Here is a 21590-nt window from a genome sequence, read left to right as displayed (position 1 = left end):
TTGGAATTACATGAGTATTACATTTAGAATCTCCATTAATGGGTTCTTGGTAGAGCTGTAGATGTAGTTTTTGGGGAAGAAGATGATAAAGAAAATAAAGTATCTCCTCTCTCTACAGAGTATGTCTCTCTTTTCTCTCCCATGCCTTTCTCTTTATATATGTGTTTACCAAGTGGATGATAGCTAATATGTAGTGGAGTACATCTAATAAAGCCCCTATTTTCGGATCTGGCGTGCGTTATTCTCGCAACTCATATTGGATCTTCTCGCACGTGCTCGTGCTACATCTTGTCACGCTCGTGCTACGTCTTCTCATGCTCGTGCGACGTTCTCTCGCGCTCAAAGGAAATGTAAATATCGCACCATCTTGATGTTGATAATGACGCACGGCCTTGTATAAATGACACACACTTGATGTGTTGTGGGATATTTTGCCCCTAAAATATGTATGGAAACGATTCCCGTTGGCAACTCCGTGTTGCCATATATACCGGTACAAATGGCAAATCTAGTGTAGTAACTACTTTGAATCCAGGACAAATTGAAGCAATCATTGGCATTAATTCCTTCCAATTGAGGTTTTCAAGGACATGGAAAGTGATGTTTAGTTCTTGGATGCTTTATCAACGTAGCCTCTCTCTTTTCGATTCAAGATGATGCGATGTTCATTGCTCCAGCTCTTCCTAATATTTGTATATTTTAGGTTGTCAATGTTCTTGTTTTTGGCTCGCAAAATCACCTATTGGGATGTAATGTTTTAACTCAAAAGTCATTAATCGGGTACAATCGGAAAGATACTGCATTTCTTACAACATTTCTTGCATAGTTACACGGAGCAGTGAAGCTAGGACTCCAGCATAGTTACATGACTCGCTATGCTGAGGCAAAATAAATAAATTAGGAAAGGCAAGAAGGTAAAAATGGTCTTAAAAAAAAACTATTTTCGGAGCCAGCGAATGACAGACAACTTGCTAACGCTTGTCATTAGGATAAGTGTATTACGTAACCAAAATTTATTAGGCGACTCACAATCTGCCACATGATTCAATATCTCAAAATCATTAATAGGGGCCACCAAATTATCGGGATCTTTTTTCTTTTTTGAAATGATACACCCTCTAATAAACTGGTAACTGTAGGGAAACACTGGTTTCCTAGTTTGAGTTAATTACCATATTAACATGATATACTTAAATTGACCATGGTTTTCTAGTATGAATCGGTTTCCTAATTCAAGGAGGCCAAGACTTGGGAACCAAATTTGTGACTCCTATATAAGGAGGTCTAGGCTAAGTGATTTAGTCATGGAATCCTCAATGTAAATCTCATAGAGATGTGAGGGATTCATCCCACCTATTGAGGTGGTTATGTGAGAGATCTAATGGTGGAAGGAGTACACCATTATGTTGCTTATGGATACTTATCGATGTTGTAAGATATGTCGTTATGGAGTATTCATATGGAGATGTTGGTAAGACATCTTGTTGAAGAGAAGATCATCTTGGTGGTGCTGGATTAGATTATTGGTGTTGAGCTAAAGGCGTCTATGGTAATCTATATCAGGGTGTGCAGAGAAGATCATCTTGTGGTGGTAGATAATGTGGTAAACATTATCTCGTATGGGTGAAGACACTACTTTGGATCTTATAGGGTGCTTGTGAGAGTTCTTGTGTTCAGTCATGTTGTGGTGAGTCGATGGATTGATATTGTCAGTCAGTTGTGTAATTCTTAGTGGTGATTCTATAATGAATAAGGAGGTCGTAGCCGTTTGGTGGATGTAGACAATATTACACACATTGTGTATATTGTTGAACCACGTTAAATCCGTGAGTACTTTACTTGTTGTTGCTTTGTTTATGGCTTGTATATGTCTGGTTCTCTTTCTATTCTTCTTATCCTAGATCGTAGTGAGGTTCATGGAGCAATCCGAGAGATCAAGTGTTTCTTGTTAGCTAATATGTTTCCACAAGATTAGCAAGTAGATGGCTCTGAACCCCAATAATTGGTATCAGAGCGATCCAATTGTCCCAACAATTGGTATCAGAGCTTTAGGTTGGATAGAAGATTTGAAGAGAGAAGTTTTGAGTTTTCAGTAGCAGAAAATTTTGAAGACAAAGGATTTGGTTTCATCAAGTATGTAAAGATTTGATGTTACAGCTTCCGAAGATGCAGAGTTTGATGTTATCAAGTATGTGTAGGATTTGATTTCATCAGTTTTGAGAACAAAGCAAAGTAAAGCGTACTTCTGAAGGTGGGATTATATCAGGTGATCTTTACTCGATATGGTCAAGATGTATAGTCTTGATATTTGTGGTGCTCTACATTGGAGATTTGGCATTGATACTTATTGGAGCATAAACCCTATGCATGGCTTCAAGTAAGTTTATTTATTCTCTGTACTTCGTAATATATTCTTGTGAACTGTTTGAAAGACCTCCGTAGATTTGGTTTTCAGTTAATCGGTGTTTGCTTGGCAAGACACAAGAAAGCAAGAGTATCGTAGTTGAGATACAAATATTGGTTTGTATGTTTATGGAAGTAGATATGGAATATAAGCATGTCAAAGTCTCATTATTGTTCCATATCATGGGAAACAATAGTTTGGTATCAATCGTCATCAATTAGATCATGTTGCTGACTTTCTTTAACATTAAGTTGAAGAATGTGAAGATGAATTCATACTCGTTCTGCCTTAGTTGTTTGTTACAATAAGGATTTGGGAAATCTCTTTGTAGGTTTCGTTTTGGAAGTATTGATCGTTGGCCAAGATTTGATATGGTCCAGAAGTGAAGAGTTTGATTCTCAGTCTTAGTATTTAAAGCATGTGGCTACAAATAAGTTGAAGGACAGTGATCGTTGGATGAGATGTGATATTGGTTGTGGTGGAGTTATGGTTTCTTATTATTGTATAATAAGCAGTTTGTCGACACAGTTTGTAGGGTTTGTTTTTCTGTGTTGAGTACGACATTGTGTCGGGTAAAACAATGTTTTCTGGAGTTTCTCTCGTACTGTTTCCGATGTAGAAGCTAGATAATTTGTGATCTTTTTGATTCTTGTCGATGACATTCTGTCGAAGAGTTGTTTTGTTATACACCATTTGAAGTTGATCGGGGCTAGTTGAAGTGCAAGACCGTTGTGAGAACCAGGTCGGTCTATTTGTGTTGCGGATACGTTCCTACTTTGGTAAAGACCCGTTGTGAGGAATTAAAAAGGTATCGCTTGGACACTTCAAGAGTTTAAAGAATAAAGATACAATACTACAATGTGTATGGTGGTATGGCTACGAGCTAGCGCATATTACTTAGGAGAAAACACGGTGCATGAATTTCACAGGGCTACAATTTCGGCGTGTTTTTCCGCCAAACTTTATTATCCATTGGCTATTTGATTTCCTGATGATCGGTGTGAGACTTTCTGTTGGAGAGAGCTACATTATAGCAATGATAATATTTGGGGGTTTTCTCGTCTCCTACAGTTATTGAAATTAATTTCAATAGTAACAGAGCCTGTAGAGATGAAGGTAAAGATTTCTTTTGAGGAATTCGGTCCAACGACGATATAGTTTCCATCAAGTTATTTTCTATACATTTTTGAGAAGATAAACACAACATCGTCTTGAATTGCTTGGATCTTGAGGAAATTTTCAAAGGTTTCAGATTATGGCTGTGTGATTGGGTCTTTGTGTGAAGGACGGATTATCAGATTTCGAACGTTGGTGTACGTTTTGGAGCAAGATTGGAAAAGGATATGTACAAGATAGAATGTGACATTATGCATTGTTACGAGGGTAGCAGTGAATTCTTCGAAGATGGTCACAGTTATATCCGAGTCCGACTATGTTGTAGTTTGACTATCGCGAAGTCGAAACTACATGCTTGCGAAGAAATTGATAAAAGACTATCTTGGAAATTATGTTAAAGCCCGTAAAAGGACATTGTTGTCAAAGCCCATAGAGGTTGCTGAAGTGGTGAAGATGATTGGTGTGTCAGCTGTCGAAGTCTTTGTGAAGCTATACACGTGTTTGGTATGTATGCATTGGTCGAAGATATGATGAGCTTTTTGAAGGAGTAAAACTCAATTGGGGAAATATGGTTGTAGAATCATGATCCAATCGGAGATAGGCTCGTAAAGCAAGATTCATAAGAGATGAACTCGAGATTGGTACGCAGTTGCAATGATCCATCGATTGGTTGTATTTGGTGCGCAGTTAGAGTCATGCTCAATATGCTTTGGTATATACAAGATGATTAGTTTCTTGGGAGCTAACATGAAGGTTGGTTTATGACAAACTAACGCAAAGTTTCTCATTAACTCGCTTTGGAGGACATGCTCATGGAAAAGAGCAAGTATGTGATCAGTTGTTTAAGTAAGCAATTGACTCAGCTGGAGTTTAGAGACGAAGATGAAGACTATGGTTCTGCTAAGATAATACTTAGGCAGACGCATGGAGGCTGCTGTGGTATTTTCATTTGCTTATCGAGTAGTTATGGATGTCAACCCTAACGGATGTGGTGCGTAACTTTGAGTTGGTAGCTTAGAAGAGCGGAACATTGACTCGAGTGGATCAAGGAAAGCAAAGACGGAGCTCTGTTCGTAGTATGAAGCAAGTTCGGAGGTGGCGAAGGTTCAAGGGCGCATAATGACCGTAACTAAGTTCGATGGAATCATATGGATAATAATGTTATATGGTTTGATTGAGTTGGCATGTAATACACCTAGAATGATGCCAATCAATGTGGAGTTGTGAACATAAAGGAGTAAGGTGTATTTTCTCAAGATGTTCCATAACGGATGATCATATAATGTTGATTTGTTGAGATGTTCAGATTTTTCACCGTTTTGGAGATTCGTACGATCACCAGTAGGTTGGATTGTTAAGTCTGAGTTGGTGACGTTCAAGTTTGGTTTGCTCTCTTCTGGTGGAGGTTCTACGGAACAATTTGGGTGAAATACATTTTCGGTTTGATTCCTATTGAGGGTGTAGGAAACCAGTGATGGTGCAATCGATGTTCAGAAGATGGAGGGATAATTAGTTGATCGTCTCATGCATGAATGCATGATCCGAGGTGGAGAATTGTAGGGAAACAGTGGTTTCCTAGTTTAGGTTAAATTCTTAGTTTGAGTTAATTACCATATTAAGATGGGATACTTAAATTGACCATGGTTTCCTAGTATGAGTCGGTTTCCTAATCCAAGGAGGCCAAGACTTGGGAACCAAGTTTGTGACTCCTATATAAGGAGGTCTAGGCTAAGTGTTTTAGTCATGGAATCCTCAATGTAAATCTCGTAAAGATGTGAGGGATTCATCCCACCTATTGAGGTGGTTATGTGAGAGACCTAATGGTGGAAGGAGTACATCATTATGTTGCTTATGGATACTTATCGATGTTGGAAGATATGTCGTTATGGAGTATTCACATGGAGATGTTGGTAAGACATCTTGTTGAAGAGAATGTCATCTTGGTGGTGCTGGATTAGATTATTGGTGTTAAGCTAAAGGCGTCTATGGTAATCTATATCAGGGTGTGCAGAGAAGATCATCTTGTGGTGGTAGATAATGTGGTAAACATTATCTCGTATGGGTGAAGACACTACTTTGGATCTTATAGGGTGCTTGTGAAGTTCTTGTGTTCGGTCACGTTGTGGTGAGTCGATGGATTGATATAGTCAGTCAGTTATGTAATTCTCAATGGTGATTCTATAATGAATAAAGAGGTCGTAGCCGTTTGGTGGATGTAGACAATATTACACACATTGTGTATATTGTTGAACCACGTTAAATCCGTGAGTACTTTACTTGTTGTTGCTTTGTTTATGGCTTGCATCTGTGTGGTTCTCTTTCTGTTCTTCTTATCCTAGATCGTAGTGAGGTTCATGAAGCAATCCGAGAGATCAAGTGTTTCTTGTTAGCTAATATGTTTCCACAAGATTAACAAGTAGATGCTCTGAACCCCAAGAGTAACCACCATTAGCAGCCATGCAATATCTGCATCATAATTCCAGTCAACCATGATACTAAAATTAAACTATTCTAAAATTAAACTATTTTAAAATTAAACTATTTTTGATGAGACTGAAGAGCCCTTTGATCATTGTGGCTTTCTCTTCGTAAACAGTATGACATAAAATTTCTTTAATTCTTGATCGCTCGGTAATATGTACAATTTTCAAATTCAAATTGTTAACGTATTATCACCCAACGATTTCATCATCACCTATCTCCGTAACAACTGCAAGTTCAAATCTTAAAATTGAAAATAACCTAAGAACTGAGCTGTCTATATAATAATACTATTTCTGCATTTTGTATATCCGAAACCGACTATGAGTTTCACTCGTCTAGTGCGTTACCAATAGCCGCGTGAAATTTTAGGTTCAAAGGATTTGGATTTCGAATATATAAGTTCTCGTCTTTCCTAACGACTTCACCAACCAAAATAGGCCGTCAAATTTTGAATGATGACCATTAAACTTTGGGATTAGTTTAATTTTGTCATTTTCAGCCCGTTAGATTTTGAGTGATGGTGATAGGACACAGGAGGTATGCTAGTATGCTACATGCATGGAATTTAAATTTATCACATATAAATAAATGGAGGTTTCATGTGTCATAGCGTGGAGTTCGCTAGTATTATAGATAACCCCCAATTGTATATTTTTTATGAGCCATGACTTGGGCTCTTATTATATATTCTGTGAGTCCTTTTGTCCCAAGTGGGTTTGCTTTGGCTGTTTTGGAAGTAGATTCTCGTTTCAAAGAAAGGGGAAATTTTTTCTGATTAAATTCGAAGTCGAGAATAGGAAAGATTTTCAAAAAAATTCAAAGTACAAATTCCCATTGAAATGACTCGAATATGTGGTTGCCTGAAAATTTACTCAACTAGTCTAGGATAACCGGAAAGAGTAAATGTTGAGAACATTCTATAAACCAACAAAATTTAAAGAAAAATACTGCATGGTGCTGGAAAAAAGTGGAGAAAAAAGTATATCTACTACCGAATGAATTTCCATTTTTTTTCAGAAAATTCATCCCCAGGGAACTTGGATTGAGGAAGTAATTGTCTTTCTTTGTTGGAAAGTTCGTCAATTCTTATCTACTAAGCACCACTTGTAAATCCGAAAACCACATTTTCGCAACAATTTCATGAAGTCATCCTGCCGTGGATTTTTCTTGAAAATGTGGTGCTAAGTTGGTCCTAAAAGCTATATATCTCGTAAGACCGGTTTTGTGGCCAAAATCTTGTGAAAATTTCCATGTTTTTGATAGCCGCCTTTATACATTTAATTTTTAAAATGGAAAACAATTTCAAAAATTGAAATAAATAGAGAAAAATTCTCGTAGAAGGTCTAATCTATAACACTGTAAGATAAGATTATACTCCCTCGTCTCAAGTTAATTGAACTATTTGTAGTTTGCACAATTATTAAAGCAAAGAAAAAGGAGAAATACGTTTAAGTTTGTTTTTATAATTATACCCTTATTGATGATAACTAGTAAAACTTAGAAATGATTCATCTCTTAAACTATATCACGATTTTTCATAAACCTTGTACGATTGAAAAACATTTTAAAAAGCCTATGTAGCGAATATAAACATGACTATCGAATTTTACATAAGTCTCATAGTAACAATAATCAATTAAAATTGTAGTTTTAGAAATATCTCTTTGATTAGTGAGATAGCTGAATTATTTGTGAGACAAAATTTAAAACAAATTAACTCAATTAATTTGGGACGAAGGGAGTATTATTTTTCTTCTTGGAAATGGGAGTTAAACATGTGGTTTAATGATCAATCTAGGGTTACCCCAACCTTATCTGAGCTTCCACAGTTGGCCGTAACACGTAAACAAAACGAGTAACGAAATTTTTCTAATCGACAAAATGACGTACACATGCATGACATCATTTACACGCTTTCACTCTCTAGCTGAAATGGGCAAGTGAAAAAGATGTAGTGTATCTTCTACTGATCTCTAGTGGATACACAAGACTGAGTGTCGTGAGTGACCATATTCGTGGAAGGAACAAGGATGAAGAAGATTCTTGATTTCTTTCCTCTTTGTTCCTTCTTTTACATGTAACAACGACCAATATGAAAAAAATAAATCTAATTATTTTATCCATCTCAAACCATGAGTCACTATATCCATCAACTTCGTTGTCTTCATCTCATTGTCATCATCATTGTCTCTTTTCTATGCTATTCAATAACGAGTGCTCTCCATTAACAAAATAAAGTCAATAAATTACGATCAAACTAAAGCTCCTTTAATTATATCCAACTTTTTGTGCATCAATCACATATATATACCCTAAATTCATTTCCAATCTACTACAAAAATCTTCCCCTTATTCCTAGTTTTTTTTGCCAAATCTCTCTCACACACAACACAAATACACACTTCTAACTAGAAATGGTTGAGAACATCAACATGGATCTAAAGGCACCTTGGCTTATCAAAGAAATAATTCAAGCAAGAGAGCTAGTAATGGAACTTCAAACTCACCTTAATCCTTCTTCTTTTTCTGGTAACGTCTTAGTAACCAAAATATTATCCATCTTTGAGAATTCTCTTTCGATACTGAATCAAATAAAGACGGAAAATGAAACTACTACTCCCAACTCTTCCATGGGTCAGTCCGGAGGGAGCCTTTTTAGCAATTGCTCTTCTGATTTTTTCCAAGAAGGTTCAAGAAAGAGGTACAAGTACTAACGAACTCTGTGTAATAGCATATCGGAAAGAAAAAATAAATAAATCATGTTTATAGATTTCATTGAGCTTATACATGTTTACCACTCATATCAAATGTAGGAAAGGGTTAGTAAGATGGACACAACAAGTACGTGGTTGTGAACAAGCGGGGTTAGAAGGACCCCTAGATGATGGTTATGGATGGCGAAAATATGGACAGAAAGAGATTCTTGGAGCCAAATACCCTAGGTGAGCAAGAAAGTTGTTAATCATTACACCTTGCATAATGAACAAGAACCATGAGCTAGGCGAGAACTCCTGAAATTGTGTCAGCTTATTTTTATAGCAGAAAATTTAATATTTTTTGATCATTCTTTAACTAGAACCGGTTAATTACTTGATGTCAACTTTGCAGAGCTTATTACAAATGTAGTTACCGTACCAGTCAAAATTGCTTGGCGATGAAACAAGTTCAACGATCCGATCTAAACTCGTCTATTTTCAATGTCACGTATATTGGAAACCACAGCTGCACTGAGATATCAGAACTACTTTCAGGGAAATATACACCAAATAAACAAGAACATGGTCATGCTCATCGCCAAATTTATCAAGAACAAAGGGAAGATAAATCATTAGAAGAAACGTATATAAACTTTCAAGAATCAAGTGTTCAAACTGCAAACAACAAAGACAAACAGCTTGAGTCACATCCTTCCTTTTCTATTTATTCTACTACTTCATTAATCTCGGCCAATATCCACAATGATGGCCTAGAAACTAGCCAAAATCATTTCGTATCTACTTCAACTAAAATGGAAATCTATTCTCCTACTACTACACACATAAGTACTCCCACAACTGCAGGATCCAACAATAAAATGCACGATTTTGGAGGTTACCATTGTGAAGGGGAGTTACTACAAACTAATGATGATCCCCTTGGCCTTGAAGAACTTGATCAAATGATTATTTCACTATTAGCTCCAATTGCAACATCATCGGCTAACAATGATCATCCGGTTCAAGGCTCTCCTTGGGATTGGGATTTCCCAGAATCATGTTAGTATCATAAGACTATTTTGTGTGATCGTGTTGTCCATCATTACTGTCACTAGTTTTATTTTTGTTCACACCGAGTTTTAGCATCTTATAAGAGCATGTTTTGCAATGTTGTCTCAAAAACTGAAGAAGAAAAAAAGAGGTAAACACTTATGATTAGACATGGTAATTGTAAGAGCGCTTGGCATATATATTTTGTATTTTGTAAGTGAAACCAAGAAGATACACACATGTTTGGAGGCACATATAACCAATCTGAATCCAAATGTAATAGTGTGTTCTACAAGCCCGAGATCAATGTTATGCATTCTCTTCTCAGAGTATTAATTAGATATTTTCATGTAATTGATGAAATGGGTATAAATTTAATATTATTCGTCCATTATATAATCACCGGTTGTTAAAGAGTGTGCACAAACGTAAACACTATATTTATTGTCCGAATAAGCTAGTTAATATTTGTAATATATTTAAGAAGAAATCAAAATATCCTGCCAATAATCAGTGCATAAAAAATAAATATGATCAAAGAAAATTCAAAGGATTTTTTTTATTTTGTTTCAGCTTCTGCTTGGGAAAATACTTGATTACCGAAAAGGGAAAGAATGGAAAGATAAAAGTACTTTTGTGTTCTATTATTTTCGATGAGAAGATTTTACTTTGAAATAATGGGACAAAATTAAAAAGCAAAAGAAGTTGCTATAAGATTTATATGGGGGAACGAAATATTACTTTACACTTTGGAAAAGAGGCTTTCAAGTGTTGGTATAGTAATTCAACGCAGGCAACTTGTGCCACCATTTCCATTTCCATTGTTGGGAAGATTGTGTTGATTGCTTTTGTCTTTTTTAACAAGAGAAAGGATCCAGAAGGATCAGAGCAATCTCCCATACAACTACTTCAAAATTACCCCATGATAACGTCCTCTTTAACTTTTTTTTTTTTTTTTGATAAGAAGAGAGATTTATTAAAGATGGTAGAATTTACAAAAGTCTACAAATGGTTGACAGAAACAACAGTAGAAAGGAAAAAAATTAGGAGAATACAGTCTCCCAATTAGATACAGAATTGGAGAAATTCAGGTGAACCTTCTTTCCACAAGCATTTGCCCATGATAACACCAAGGGACTTAACATCTGTAGCAAGGTCTACATCTGTTTTGAAACTGTAGTTTTCTTCAATGTGCCACAGTTACGTTCTCTCCACAATACCCATATGACTACAGCTGGGATTAAGTCCCACACAACTCTACCTGAATGGGACATCATATTAAAAGGCCATGAATGAGCAAAACTGAACATGGTTTCTGGAAACACACAAGACCAATGTTTCGAAGGAGTAACAGCCATCCAAATATTGTAAGCTACCTTACAATGAAGTAAAATATGATCCTGAGATTCAGAACTATCCCCGCAAAGAACACAAGAGCTGTAGATGTCAATACCTTTGTGTTGTAACATATTCAAAGAATTAAGTTTACCATGAACTGCACACCAGACAAATTGATGTGGAAACTCATCCAAACCTTCAGCTGCAACAAAAGTCTTATACAGAGACTTAACGGTAAAACAACCCACATTGTGAGATTGGATACTTTCCATACGTATCATTGTTTTCTTTTTAACTAAACTCACATTGTGAGATGGGATACTTTCCATACGTATCATTGTTTGCTTAATTCTAAGAATTACCATCTCTTTGTTATTTATTCTTGGTTGCTTCTCCACGACCTCTGCTACTTCTCATTGTAATGGTACAAGGAATGGAGTGAGCAAACGGGTAAGTGACGTACATCTCCTCGACGTCATTTTATTCTTTCTTTACCGATGAAAAAAAAAGAACAATTCAAATATATCAAGAAAAAAGATGGCCAAGTGGGAAGTGATAGATTGCAGAAAGATCTAGTGTGTAGTGACATAGGAACAAAGTTGGAAGATTCTAATTTTTGTTCGGCTGATTGCGACTTTCATCATCATTTCTTCTCCCATTTACATGTTGAGTTGGACGCTTTAGAACAAACATAAAATATCCTCGTGGCGGGCTGAGATAAAATACACATGAAAATGGAAATGTCTCATGCATGGTTTGTGTTTTCCTTTTACATGTTGAGTTGGACACTTTAGAACAAACATAAAATATCCTCGTGGCGGGCTGAGATAAAATACACATGAAAATGGAAATGTCTCATGCATGGTTTGTGTTTTCCTTTTACAGGGAAAGGGAAATTCTTCCAATGACTACTAAAATAAATAAAAAAAGTTGAGAATGCAAAATTGTTTTCCAGCCATGTCATTTTCAATGTTTACTTTTTTTCTTGATGACATAAATACTGTGATCTTTCCTAGATATGAATCCAAAAGTAGGAAAATTAGAGTTGCGCTCTCGGGGCGTTGAGTTGAACATTTAAATGTTAGTTTTAACATAGTAAGGTTTTAAGAGTAGAGAAAGCTGGTCATAGGGTGAATTTGGCTACTCCTTATTTTAGTATTTTTTTTTTCTGCACGTAAATTGTTATTAATAGAAGCAAAATGCACATCAAATTTTGTTCGTCTATTTTTCTCTTCGTCGTCATTTTAGGACTTTTATACAACACGAGTCCTCAACTTTCTTGGTTCAGTGACTAGTTTTCCAGGTGATGATGTAAGGGCTGCCTTTTATTTTTCCTTTTATCCTCCTTTTTGTATTTCCTTCGTGTCATAAGTTTCTTATACTCCTTTTTATCGATACACAAAATTGGTTAAAAAGATCAAAATCAACAATTTCTGGATAAAATGGACAGTTAGATTTTAATACTGTTTAAATGGACAAAAATATAAAAATAGGCAGGATGTAACCATTTTCATCGTGCCTATTTTCAAATATTTTTTCTTATTTTTAATTTACACAGGATGTATCCAGTGTTATCCTTGCTATTTTTAAAATTTAAGCTAGGATGAATCCAGTTTCATCCTTGCTATTTTTTTGGCCATTTCAGCCAAACTATTTTTTACTCGTCCATTTGAACCGTGATTTAAAAATATTTGGACAAATGATCCATTTTCCGTTATCGATAAGATGTTGCTTTCTAGTCGGTTAATAAGGGCCAACTGATCATCTTCCCTTGGAGTTCCAACGGGAATATTAGGAGAGCTGCCGACTGTCATTTGTTGTTCATCACTTTTTTCCTGCTTGGTTGCTTACTTTGTGCATCTTAATTTAAATTTTACGGAAAATGGGTCACTTGTCCAAATATTTTTAAATCACGGTTCAAATGGACGAGTAAAAAATAATTTGGGTGAAATGGGCAAAAAAATAGTAAGAATGAAACTGGTTTCATCATAGCTTAAATTTAAAAAATAGCAAGGATGAAACTGGATACATCCTGTGTAAATTAAAAATAAGAAAAAATATTTGAAAATGGGCACGATGAAACTGGTTACATCCTGCCTATATTTACATTTTTGTCCATTTAAACAGTATCAAAATCCAACTGTCCATTTCACCCAGAAATTGTTAATTTTGGTCTTTTTAACTAATTTTATGTAAATTTTATTTACCGAGCAGAACAAAAAAATGACTACAGCTACCGTCCATATACCAGCCGTGCTAGATCTCTGCCTAGTAGGTTCCGTTATTTTTACCTTCATATAGTCATACAGGGATGGTCTTTGGGGGCAACATCCATCCTCGTTATGTTAAGTTGTTAGTAATTATTGGGTTTGGCAAGCTGATCAACAATGGGATCGGCCTATCTTTGCCAAGTTACCAAAAAGATAAAAATAACTAAATAGTACTCAATTAATCTATTAAAATTGTACTATCCAAGGAGAGCGAGAGAAATGTACTTTTCACATTCTTTTAATTTTCCGTAATTCATTGAATGACTTCTTTATAGATTCTTTGAGTGAAAGTTTTCGTAAAAAAATTCCTGCAAGATATTCAGTTTTTGATAAACAGGTTTTTGAGTCCGCCTAAAAGCATCTTTATTTTCTTTTGCAATTTACAGAGTCAGGTATCTACCCAAACTCTAGCCATATAATGTGAAGATAGAACAAATCATTGAAAAACACCATAGTGATTGCTTTTGACGGCCAACACAACTCCTTAAGTTTTATGATATTCAGAAAGAAAAAGATTTTTTTTTTCCAAACCACTGGGCTTCTTCTAATACCTTAGAGAAGTAGCTTAAGTAGAGCTTTTATTTGACAAAGGAAGCTTCATTTTTCGACTGGAAAAGATGTTTCATGACCACAACTGTGATGCTTGTTGTCCTAACGAATTGGCTCCGTCCTGAGCGTGAATATTCATGAGTATGAACGGGATATGACCGTTCCTTTTATATGCAAATATTTCTTTCTTTTTTCGGTTCATAAACCTCTTAAGTTGCTATACTTAGGACACTAGTAATTGGTTTCCCAAACCAACAAGATTTACTAATCTAGTCCTTACCAACAATGCTCCACCTTGGATCATGCATTCATGCATGAGACGATCAATAGATAAAATAACCTCCATTTTCAAACGTCGATTGAACCATCACTGGCTTCCTACAGATCCTCAATAGGAATCAAACTCGACCGTAGTTCTCTCAAATGGCCTTGCTAGAAGACCTCCACCAGGTTCCTAAGAAACTCTACCCCAAAAGGGCCTTTCACCAAACCAGAAGGATGTGGATCAATTTCGAACAATGTCGAAACTTGATCCAAGATACTACTTTAGTCAACATATCAGCTGGATTGTCTTTGGTATCGATCTTCACAAGTAGAATGTCTTCTTCTTCAAGAATTTCTCTCACAAAGTGAAATCGTACGTCCATATGTTTGGTTCTAGCATGATGCACTTGATTCTTAGCCAAATAAATTGCACTTAAACTATCAAAATGTACAGGCAGTTGGTCTTGCACAACTCCTAAGTCATCTAGCAAACCTTGTAACCATATAGCCTCCTTAAATGCCTCAGTCACTGCCATATACTCCGCCTCCGTAGTTGAAAGCGCCATAGTAGACTGCAAGATTGAACTCCAACTTACTGGTGCCCCTGCTACAGTAAATAATCACTAGCATAGTCAGAATCCACATACCCAACACACAACTGATTGTTACTTTTATCCTTCACAAACTCCAAGCCAACATCAACCGTACCGTAAAGATACCTCAAAATCCATTTCACAGCTTGCCAATGTTTCTTACCAGAATAACGGCTAACCATACTAACAGCATGTGAAATGTCCGGCCTTGTACATACCATCGTATATATCAAGCTACCAACAACCTCAGCATATGGGACTTGGGACATATACTTTCGCTTTTCTTCAGTAGTGGGAGACATACGTGCATTCAACTTAAAATGAGCAGCAATGGGAGTACTTACAGATTTAGTTCCTTCGTAGACACCAAAATTCTGTAACAATTTCTTCAAATATGCCTTTTGAGACAAACAAACCCTACCCTTCTGTCTGTTACGTTGTATCTCCATACCAAAAATCTTTTTAGCTTCTCCCAGATCTTTCATCTCAAACTTAGATGACAACTTGTGCTTCAAATTATCAATCTCTTTCTTGTTATTCGATGCTATTAGAATATCATCGACATACAAGAGAAGATATATATAAGACCCATCACATATCTTCTTAAAGTATACACAATGGTCATAGTGACTTCTTGTGTATGTTTGGTCTATCATAAACTGGTCAAATCGCTTGTACCATTGTCTTGGAGACTGCTTCAGCCTGTACAACGACCTCTTAAGTTTACAACACAATCTTCTTTTCCAGCAACCTTAAACCCACTCGGCTGAGTCATATAGATCTCCTCTTCTAGATCACCATGTAAGAATGTTGTCTTAGCATCTAGCTGAACTAGGTCTAAATCATATTGTGCTACGAAGGCCAACAAAATACGGATTGATGATAGTTTTACCACCGCAGAGAACACCTCATTGTAGTCAATCCCTTCTCTTTGGGAATAAACTTTTTCAACTAACCTTGCCTTGTAGCGTAATTGATTCACCGAAGATCCTTCTTTCTTAGCATATACCCACTTGCACCCTATTACCTTCTTACCGTTCGGAAGCTTCATAAGAATACAGGTGCCATTCTTGTAAAGAGACTCAATCTCGTCATGCATTGCACCTTCCCATTCTTTACACTCTACACTATGTACAGCTTCTAAATAGGAAGTAGGAGTACCATCTTCAACAACTGATATGCATAAGAAATGTAACCATCCATCCAACCAGGCTTCCTGGTTGATCTTCTCGGTTTGCTGGTTGCTATGGTCTCCGTGACCGTATCTTTTGTATCTTCTACTAACTCTTATTCCTCTTCCTCAATAGCGTCACTATCATTTGGAACTTCAGTAGTTACCTCGCTTACATACCCAATGTCTTCAGAAGTATTCTGAAAAGATACAGACTTAAATGGAATTTGTGGTGTTGTATCAATCTTCACTTGCTGCAAAGGCTCATTTGTACTGGTTCTTCTGTTCTCCACCTATCGAGAGCCCCAAGACTTTACCATAGACATCTCATCAAATGTGACATCTCTACTCATGACTATCTTCTTCTTAATTGGATTCCAAATCTTGAACCCTTTTACTACACTCTTCATACCCACAAAGATTCCTTTCACAGCACGGCTATCAAGCTTGTTTTCAATAACATGATACCACGCAGGACAACCAAAGATATGAATTGATTCAAATCATAAGCTGGTTTACCAAACCACTTTTCCATAGGAGTTTTACCTTCTAATGCAGCTGATGGAAACCTATTAATGAGGAAGCACGCATACGTAACTGCCTCAGCCCAAAATGCCTTACCTAATCCAGCATTAGATAACATACATCGTACCTTCTCCAGCAAAGTACGATTCATGCATTCATTTACCCCATTCTATTGCGGTGTCTTCTTAATTTTGAAATGCCTCTTTATCCCCTCATCCTGACATACTTCCAAGAACGGATCACTCTTGTCTCTCCATCATTGTCCGAACGTAGTACTTTGATCTTTCTGCCAGTGTGAGTCTCAGTTGCCTTTTTCCACCTCACAAAGATTTCTACGAATTCATCCTTTTGCCTCATGGTGTACACTCATACGCGCCTAGAATAATCATCAATGAACGACACAAACCAATGTTTCCCTACCAATGATGTTCTTGGAAGGACCCCAAACATCTAAGTAAACATAGTCAAGAACTCCATTAGTATTATGGATAATTGTGCCAAAGCTTGTTCTTGTTTTCTTGCTCTTAACACAATGTTCACAAAATGCTAACTTGCAGGAAATAACACCTTTCAACAAGTCTTACTGAATCAACCTATGCAACGACTTCTCACCTGGATGTGCAAGTCTCATGTGCCGTAGCTTCGTCTTCTCGGTAGCTGCACTCTCGATGTGTTCAGAAATAGACACATCCCCTGTTGTTGTACTCCCAATCAAGTAATACAAATTATGATGACGTGTTCCCTTCATGATTGCCAACGATCCAGAGGTTACCATTAGAACACCATTTTCAGTGACTATCTCATAACCCTCAACTTCTAAAGTTCCGAGTGAAATCAGATTCTTCTTTATGGCAGGTACAAATCTTACCTCCTTCAGCTCTCTAACCATACCATCATGCATCTTGATACGAACACTACCAATTCCAATCACCCTACAGGTATGCTTGTTTCCCATACGTACTTCTCCATCAAGCTCTTCAAATTTAAGAATCAGTCCCGATATGGACATATATGATACGTTGCTTCAGTATCTAATACCAATGTACTATCTGTAATAGTACAAGCTGATGGTGTCACAGTCAGCGAGAAATCAGAAGCATCATCTGATTCTTCATTACCTTTAGCAATGTTCACCTCGGTATTACTATTATCTCATTCTCTTGCCGAGCCCACTCATCTTTACGCAGACGCGGCATCTGATGGCTGCCTACAGATCCTCAATAGGAATCAAAATCGACCGTAGTTCTCTCAAATGGCCTTTCTAGAAGACCTCCACCAGGTTCCTAAGAAACTCTACCCCAAAAGGGCCTTTCACCAAACCAGAAGGATGTGGACCAATTTCGAACAATGTCGAAACTTGATCCCAGATACTACTTTAGTCAACATATCAGCTGGATTGTCTTTGGTATCGATCTTCACAAGTAGAATGTCTTCTACTTCAAGAATTTCTCTCACAAAGTGAAATCGTACGTCCATATGTTTGGTTCTAGCATGATGCACTTGATTCTTAGCCAAATAAATTGCACTTAAAATATCAAAATGCACATGCAGTTGGTCTTGCACAACTCCTAAGTCATCTAGCAAACCTTGTAACCATATATCCTCCTTAAATGCCTCAGTCACTGCCATATACTCCGCCTCCGTAGTTGAAAGCGCCATAGTAGACTGCAAGATTGAACTCCAACTTACTGGTGCCCCTGCTACAGTAAATAATCACTAGCATAGTCAGAATCCACATACCCGACACACAACTGATTGTTACTTTTATCCTTCACAAACTCCAAGCCAACATCAACCGTACCGTAAAGATACCTCAAAATCCATTTTACAGCTTGCCAATGTTTCTTACCAGAATAACGGCTAACCATACTAACAACATGTGAAATGTCCGGCCTTGTACATACCATCGTATATATCAAGCTACCAACAACCTCAGCATATGGGACTTGGGACATATACTTTCGCTTTTCTTCAGTAGTGGGAGACATACGTGCATTCAACTTAAAATGAGCAGCAATGGGAGTACTTACATATTTAGTTCCTTCGTAGACACCAAACTTCTGTAACAATTTCTTCAAATATGCCTTTTGAGACAAACAAACCCTACCCTTCTGTCTGTTACGTTGTATCTCCATACCAAAAATCTTTTTAGCTTCTCCCAGATGTTTCATCTCAAACTTAGATGACAACTTCTGCTTCAAATTATCAATCTCTTTCTTGTTATTCGATGTTATCAGAATATCATCGACATACAAGAGAAAATATATGAAAGACCCATCACATATCTTCTTAAAGTATACACAATGGTCATAGTGACTTCTTGTGTATGTTTGGTCTATCATAAACTGGTCAAATCGCTTGTACCATTGTCTTGGAGACTGCTTCAGCCCGTACAACGACCTCTTAAGTTTACAACACAATCTTCTTTTCCAGCAACCTTAAACCCACTCGGCTGAGTCATATAGATCTCCTCTTCTAGATCACCATGTAAGAATGCTGTCTTAGCATCTATCTGAACTAGGTCTAAATCATATTGTGCTACGAAGGCCAACAAAATACGGATTGATGATAGTTTTACCACCGCAGAGAACACCTCATTGTAGTCAATCCCTTCTCTTTGGGAATAAACTTTTTCAACTAACCTTGCCTTGTAGCGTACTTGATTCACCGAAGATCCTTCTTTCTTAGCATATACCCACTTGCACCCTATTGCCTTCTTACCGTTCAGAAGTTTCATAAGAATACAGGTGCCATTCTTGTAAAGAGACTCAATCTCGTCATGCATTGCACCTTCCCATTCTTTATACTCTACACTATGTACAGCTTCTAAATAGGAAGTAGGAGTACCATCTTCAACAACTGATATGCATAAGAAATGTAACCATCCATCCAACCAGGCTTCCTGGTTGATCTTCTCGGTGTGCTGGTTGCTATGGTCTCCGTGACCGTATCTTTTGTATCTTCTACTAACTCTTATTCCTCTTCCTCAATAGCGTCACTATCATTTGGAACTTCAGTAGTTACCTCGCTTACATACCCAATGTCTTCAGAAGTATTCTGAAAAGATACAGACTTAAATGGAATTTGTGGAGTTGTATCAATCTTCACTTGCTGCAAAGGCTCATTTGTACTGGTTCTTCTGTTCTCCACCTATCGAGAGCCCCAAGACTTTACCATAGACATCTCATCAAATGTGACATCTCTACTCATGACTATCTTCTTCTTAATTGGATTCCAAATCTTGAACCCTTTTACTACACTCTTCATACCCATAAAGATTCCTTTCACAGCACGACTATCAAGCTTGTTTTCAATAACATGATACCACGCAGGACAACCAAAGATATGAATTGAGTCATAATCATAAGCTGGTTTACCAAACCACTTTTCCATAGGAGTTTTAACTTCTAATGCAGCTGATGGAAACCTATTAATGAGGAAGCACGCATACGTAACTGCCTCATCCCAAAATGCCTTACCTAATCCATCATTAGATAACATACATCGTACCTTCTCCAGCAAAGTACGATTCATGCATTCATTTACCCCATTCTGTTGCGGTGTCTTCTTAATTGGTGAAATGCCTCTTTATCCCCTCATCCTGACATACTTGCAAGAACGAATCACTCTTGTACTCTCCACCATTGTCCGAACGTAGTACTTTGATCTTTCTGCGAGTTTGAGTCTCAGTTGCCTTTTTCCACCTCACAAAGATTTCTAGGAATTCATACTTTTGCCTCATGGTGTACACTCATATGCTCCTAGAATAATCATCAATGAACGGCACAAACCAATGTTTCCCTACCAATGATGCTCTTGGAAGGACCCCAAACATCTAAGTAAACATAGTCAAGAACTCCATTAGTATTATGGATAATTGTGCCAAAGCTTGTTCTTGTTTTCTTGCTCTTAACACAATGTTCACAAAATGCTAACTTGCAGGAAATAGCACCTTTCAACAAGTCTTATTGAATCAACCTATGCAACGACTTCTCACCTGGATGTGCAAGTCTCATGTGCCATAGCTTCGTCTTCTCGGTAGCTGCACTCTCGATGTGTTCAGAAATAGACACATCCCCTGTCGTTGTACTCCCAATCAAGTAATACAAGTTATGATGACGTGTGCCCTTCATGATTGCCAACGATCCAGAGGTTACCATTAGAACACCATTTTCAGTGACTATCTTATAGCCCTCAACTTCTAAAGTTCCGAGTGAAATCAGATTCTTCTTTATGGCAGGTACAAATCTTACCTCCTTCAGCTCTCTAACCATACCATCATGCATCTTGATACGAACACTACCAATTCCAATCACCCTACAGGTATGCTTGTTTCCCATACGTACTTCTCCATCAAGCTTTTCAAAATTTAAGAACCAGTCCCGATATGGACATATATGATACGTTGCTTCAGTATCTAATACCCATGTACCATCTGTAATAGTACAAGCTGATGGTGTCACAGTCAGCGAGAAATCAAAAGCATCATCTGATTCTTCATTACCTTTAGCAATGTTCACCTCGGTATTACTATTATCTCCTTCTCTTGCCGAGCCCACTCATCTTTACGCAGACGCTTGGTACAATCCTTAGCTCAATGACCTAAATCATGGCACGAGCCCACTCATCTTTACGCAGACGCGGTGTACTCTTAGAACGCCCTCTGCCTTTACCATAACCACCAGTCTTTTTTCTCCTATCTGTTGAACGACCTCTTACAAGAAGAACATCATTATTAGCTTCACTTGCAAGGTCTTCACGGTCGATCTTCCTGAACTCCTCACTACGCAATGCTGTAGTGACCTTAGCGTATGTCATCTTATCCTTGCATTAATGCTTTATTCACGGGTTCATACTTTTCAGGAAGACAACTTATCAGACACAAAGCTTGTTCCTCGTCGTTGATCTTCTCATCGTAGTTAACCAACTCAGCAAGAAGTTTATTATATGAATCTAGGTGCTCAGTTAGGGTTGCACCTTTCTTCATGTTATAGAGATACAAATCCCTTTTAAGATGTATCATATTGGCCATGTTCTTTACAAGGTACTCCTTAGATGAAATCTCGTGCGGATAATTAACTCTTACTACAGTTGTTAAACATCCTCGTATCGAAGCAATACATAATCTAT

The 21590-nt window shown here is 37.2% G+C and overlaps 1 protein-coding gene across 1 annotated transcript; it reads left to right on the top strand.

Moving 5' to 3' along the window:
* Positions 1 to 8418: 8418 nt before the first annotated feature.
* LOC113339495 (probable WRKY transcription factor 41) lies at positions 8419 to 9764 on the top strand. The gene is made up of 3 exons (XM_026584756.1): positions 8419 to 8705; positions 8818 to 8946; positions 9113 to 9764. The coding sequence occupies exons 1-3, from the start codon at positions 8419 to 8421 to the stop codon at positions 9762 to 9764; spliced, it is 1068 nt and encodes a 355-aa protein (XP_026440541.1).
* Positions 9765 to 21590: the final 11826 nt, after the last annotated feature.

Source organism: Papaver somniferum, unplaced genomic scaffold, assembly GCF_003573695.1.
Source record: "Papaver somniferum cultivar HN1 unplaced genomic scaffold, ASM357369v1 unplaced-scaffold_21, whole genome shotgun sequence".
NCBI classification, from domain to species: domain Eukaryota; kingdom Viridiplantae; phylum Streptophyta; class Magnoliopsida; order Ranunculales; family Papaveraceae; genus Papaver; species Papaver somniferum.
This window is presented reverse-complemented; position numbering and strand designations above follow the sequence as displayed.

Bases quoted from the DNA above. Each gene is read 5' to 3' on its own strand.
- LOC113339495 (XM_026584756.1), top strand. From the start codon at position 8,419: ATGGTTGAGAACATCAACATGGATCTAAAGGCACCTTGGCTTATCAAA. The intron at 8,706-8,817 runs GTACAAGTACTA...TATCAAATGTAG, and splicing joins CAAGAAGGTTCAAGAAAGAG to GAAAGGGTTAGTAAGATGGA. The intron at 8,947-9,112 runs GTGAGCAAGAAA...TCAACTTTGCAG, and splicing joins CTTGGAGCCAAATACCCTAG to AGCTTATTACAAATGTAGTT.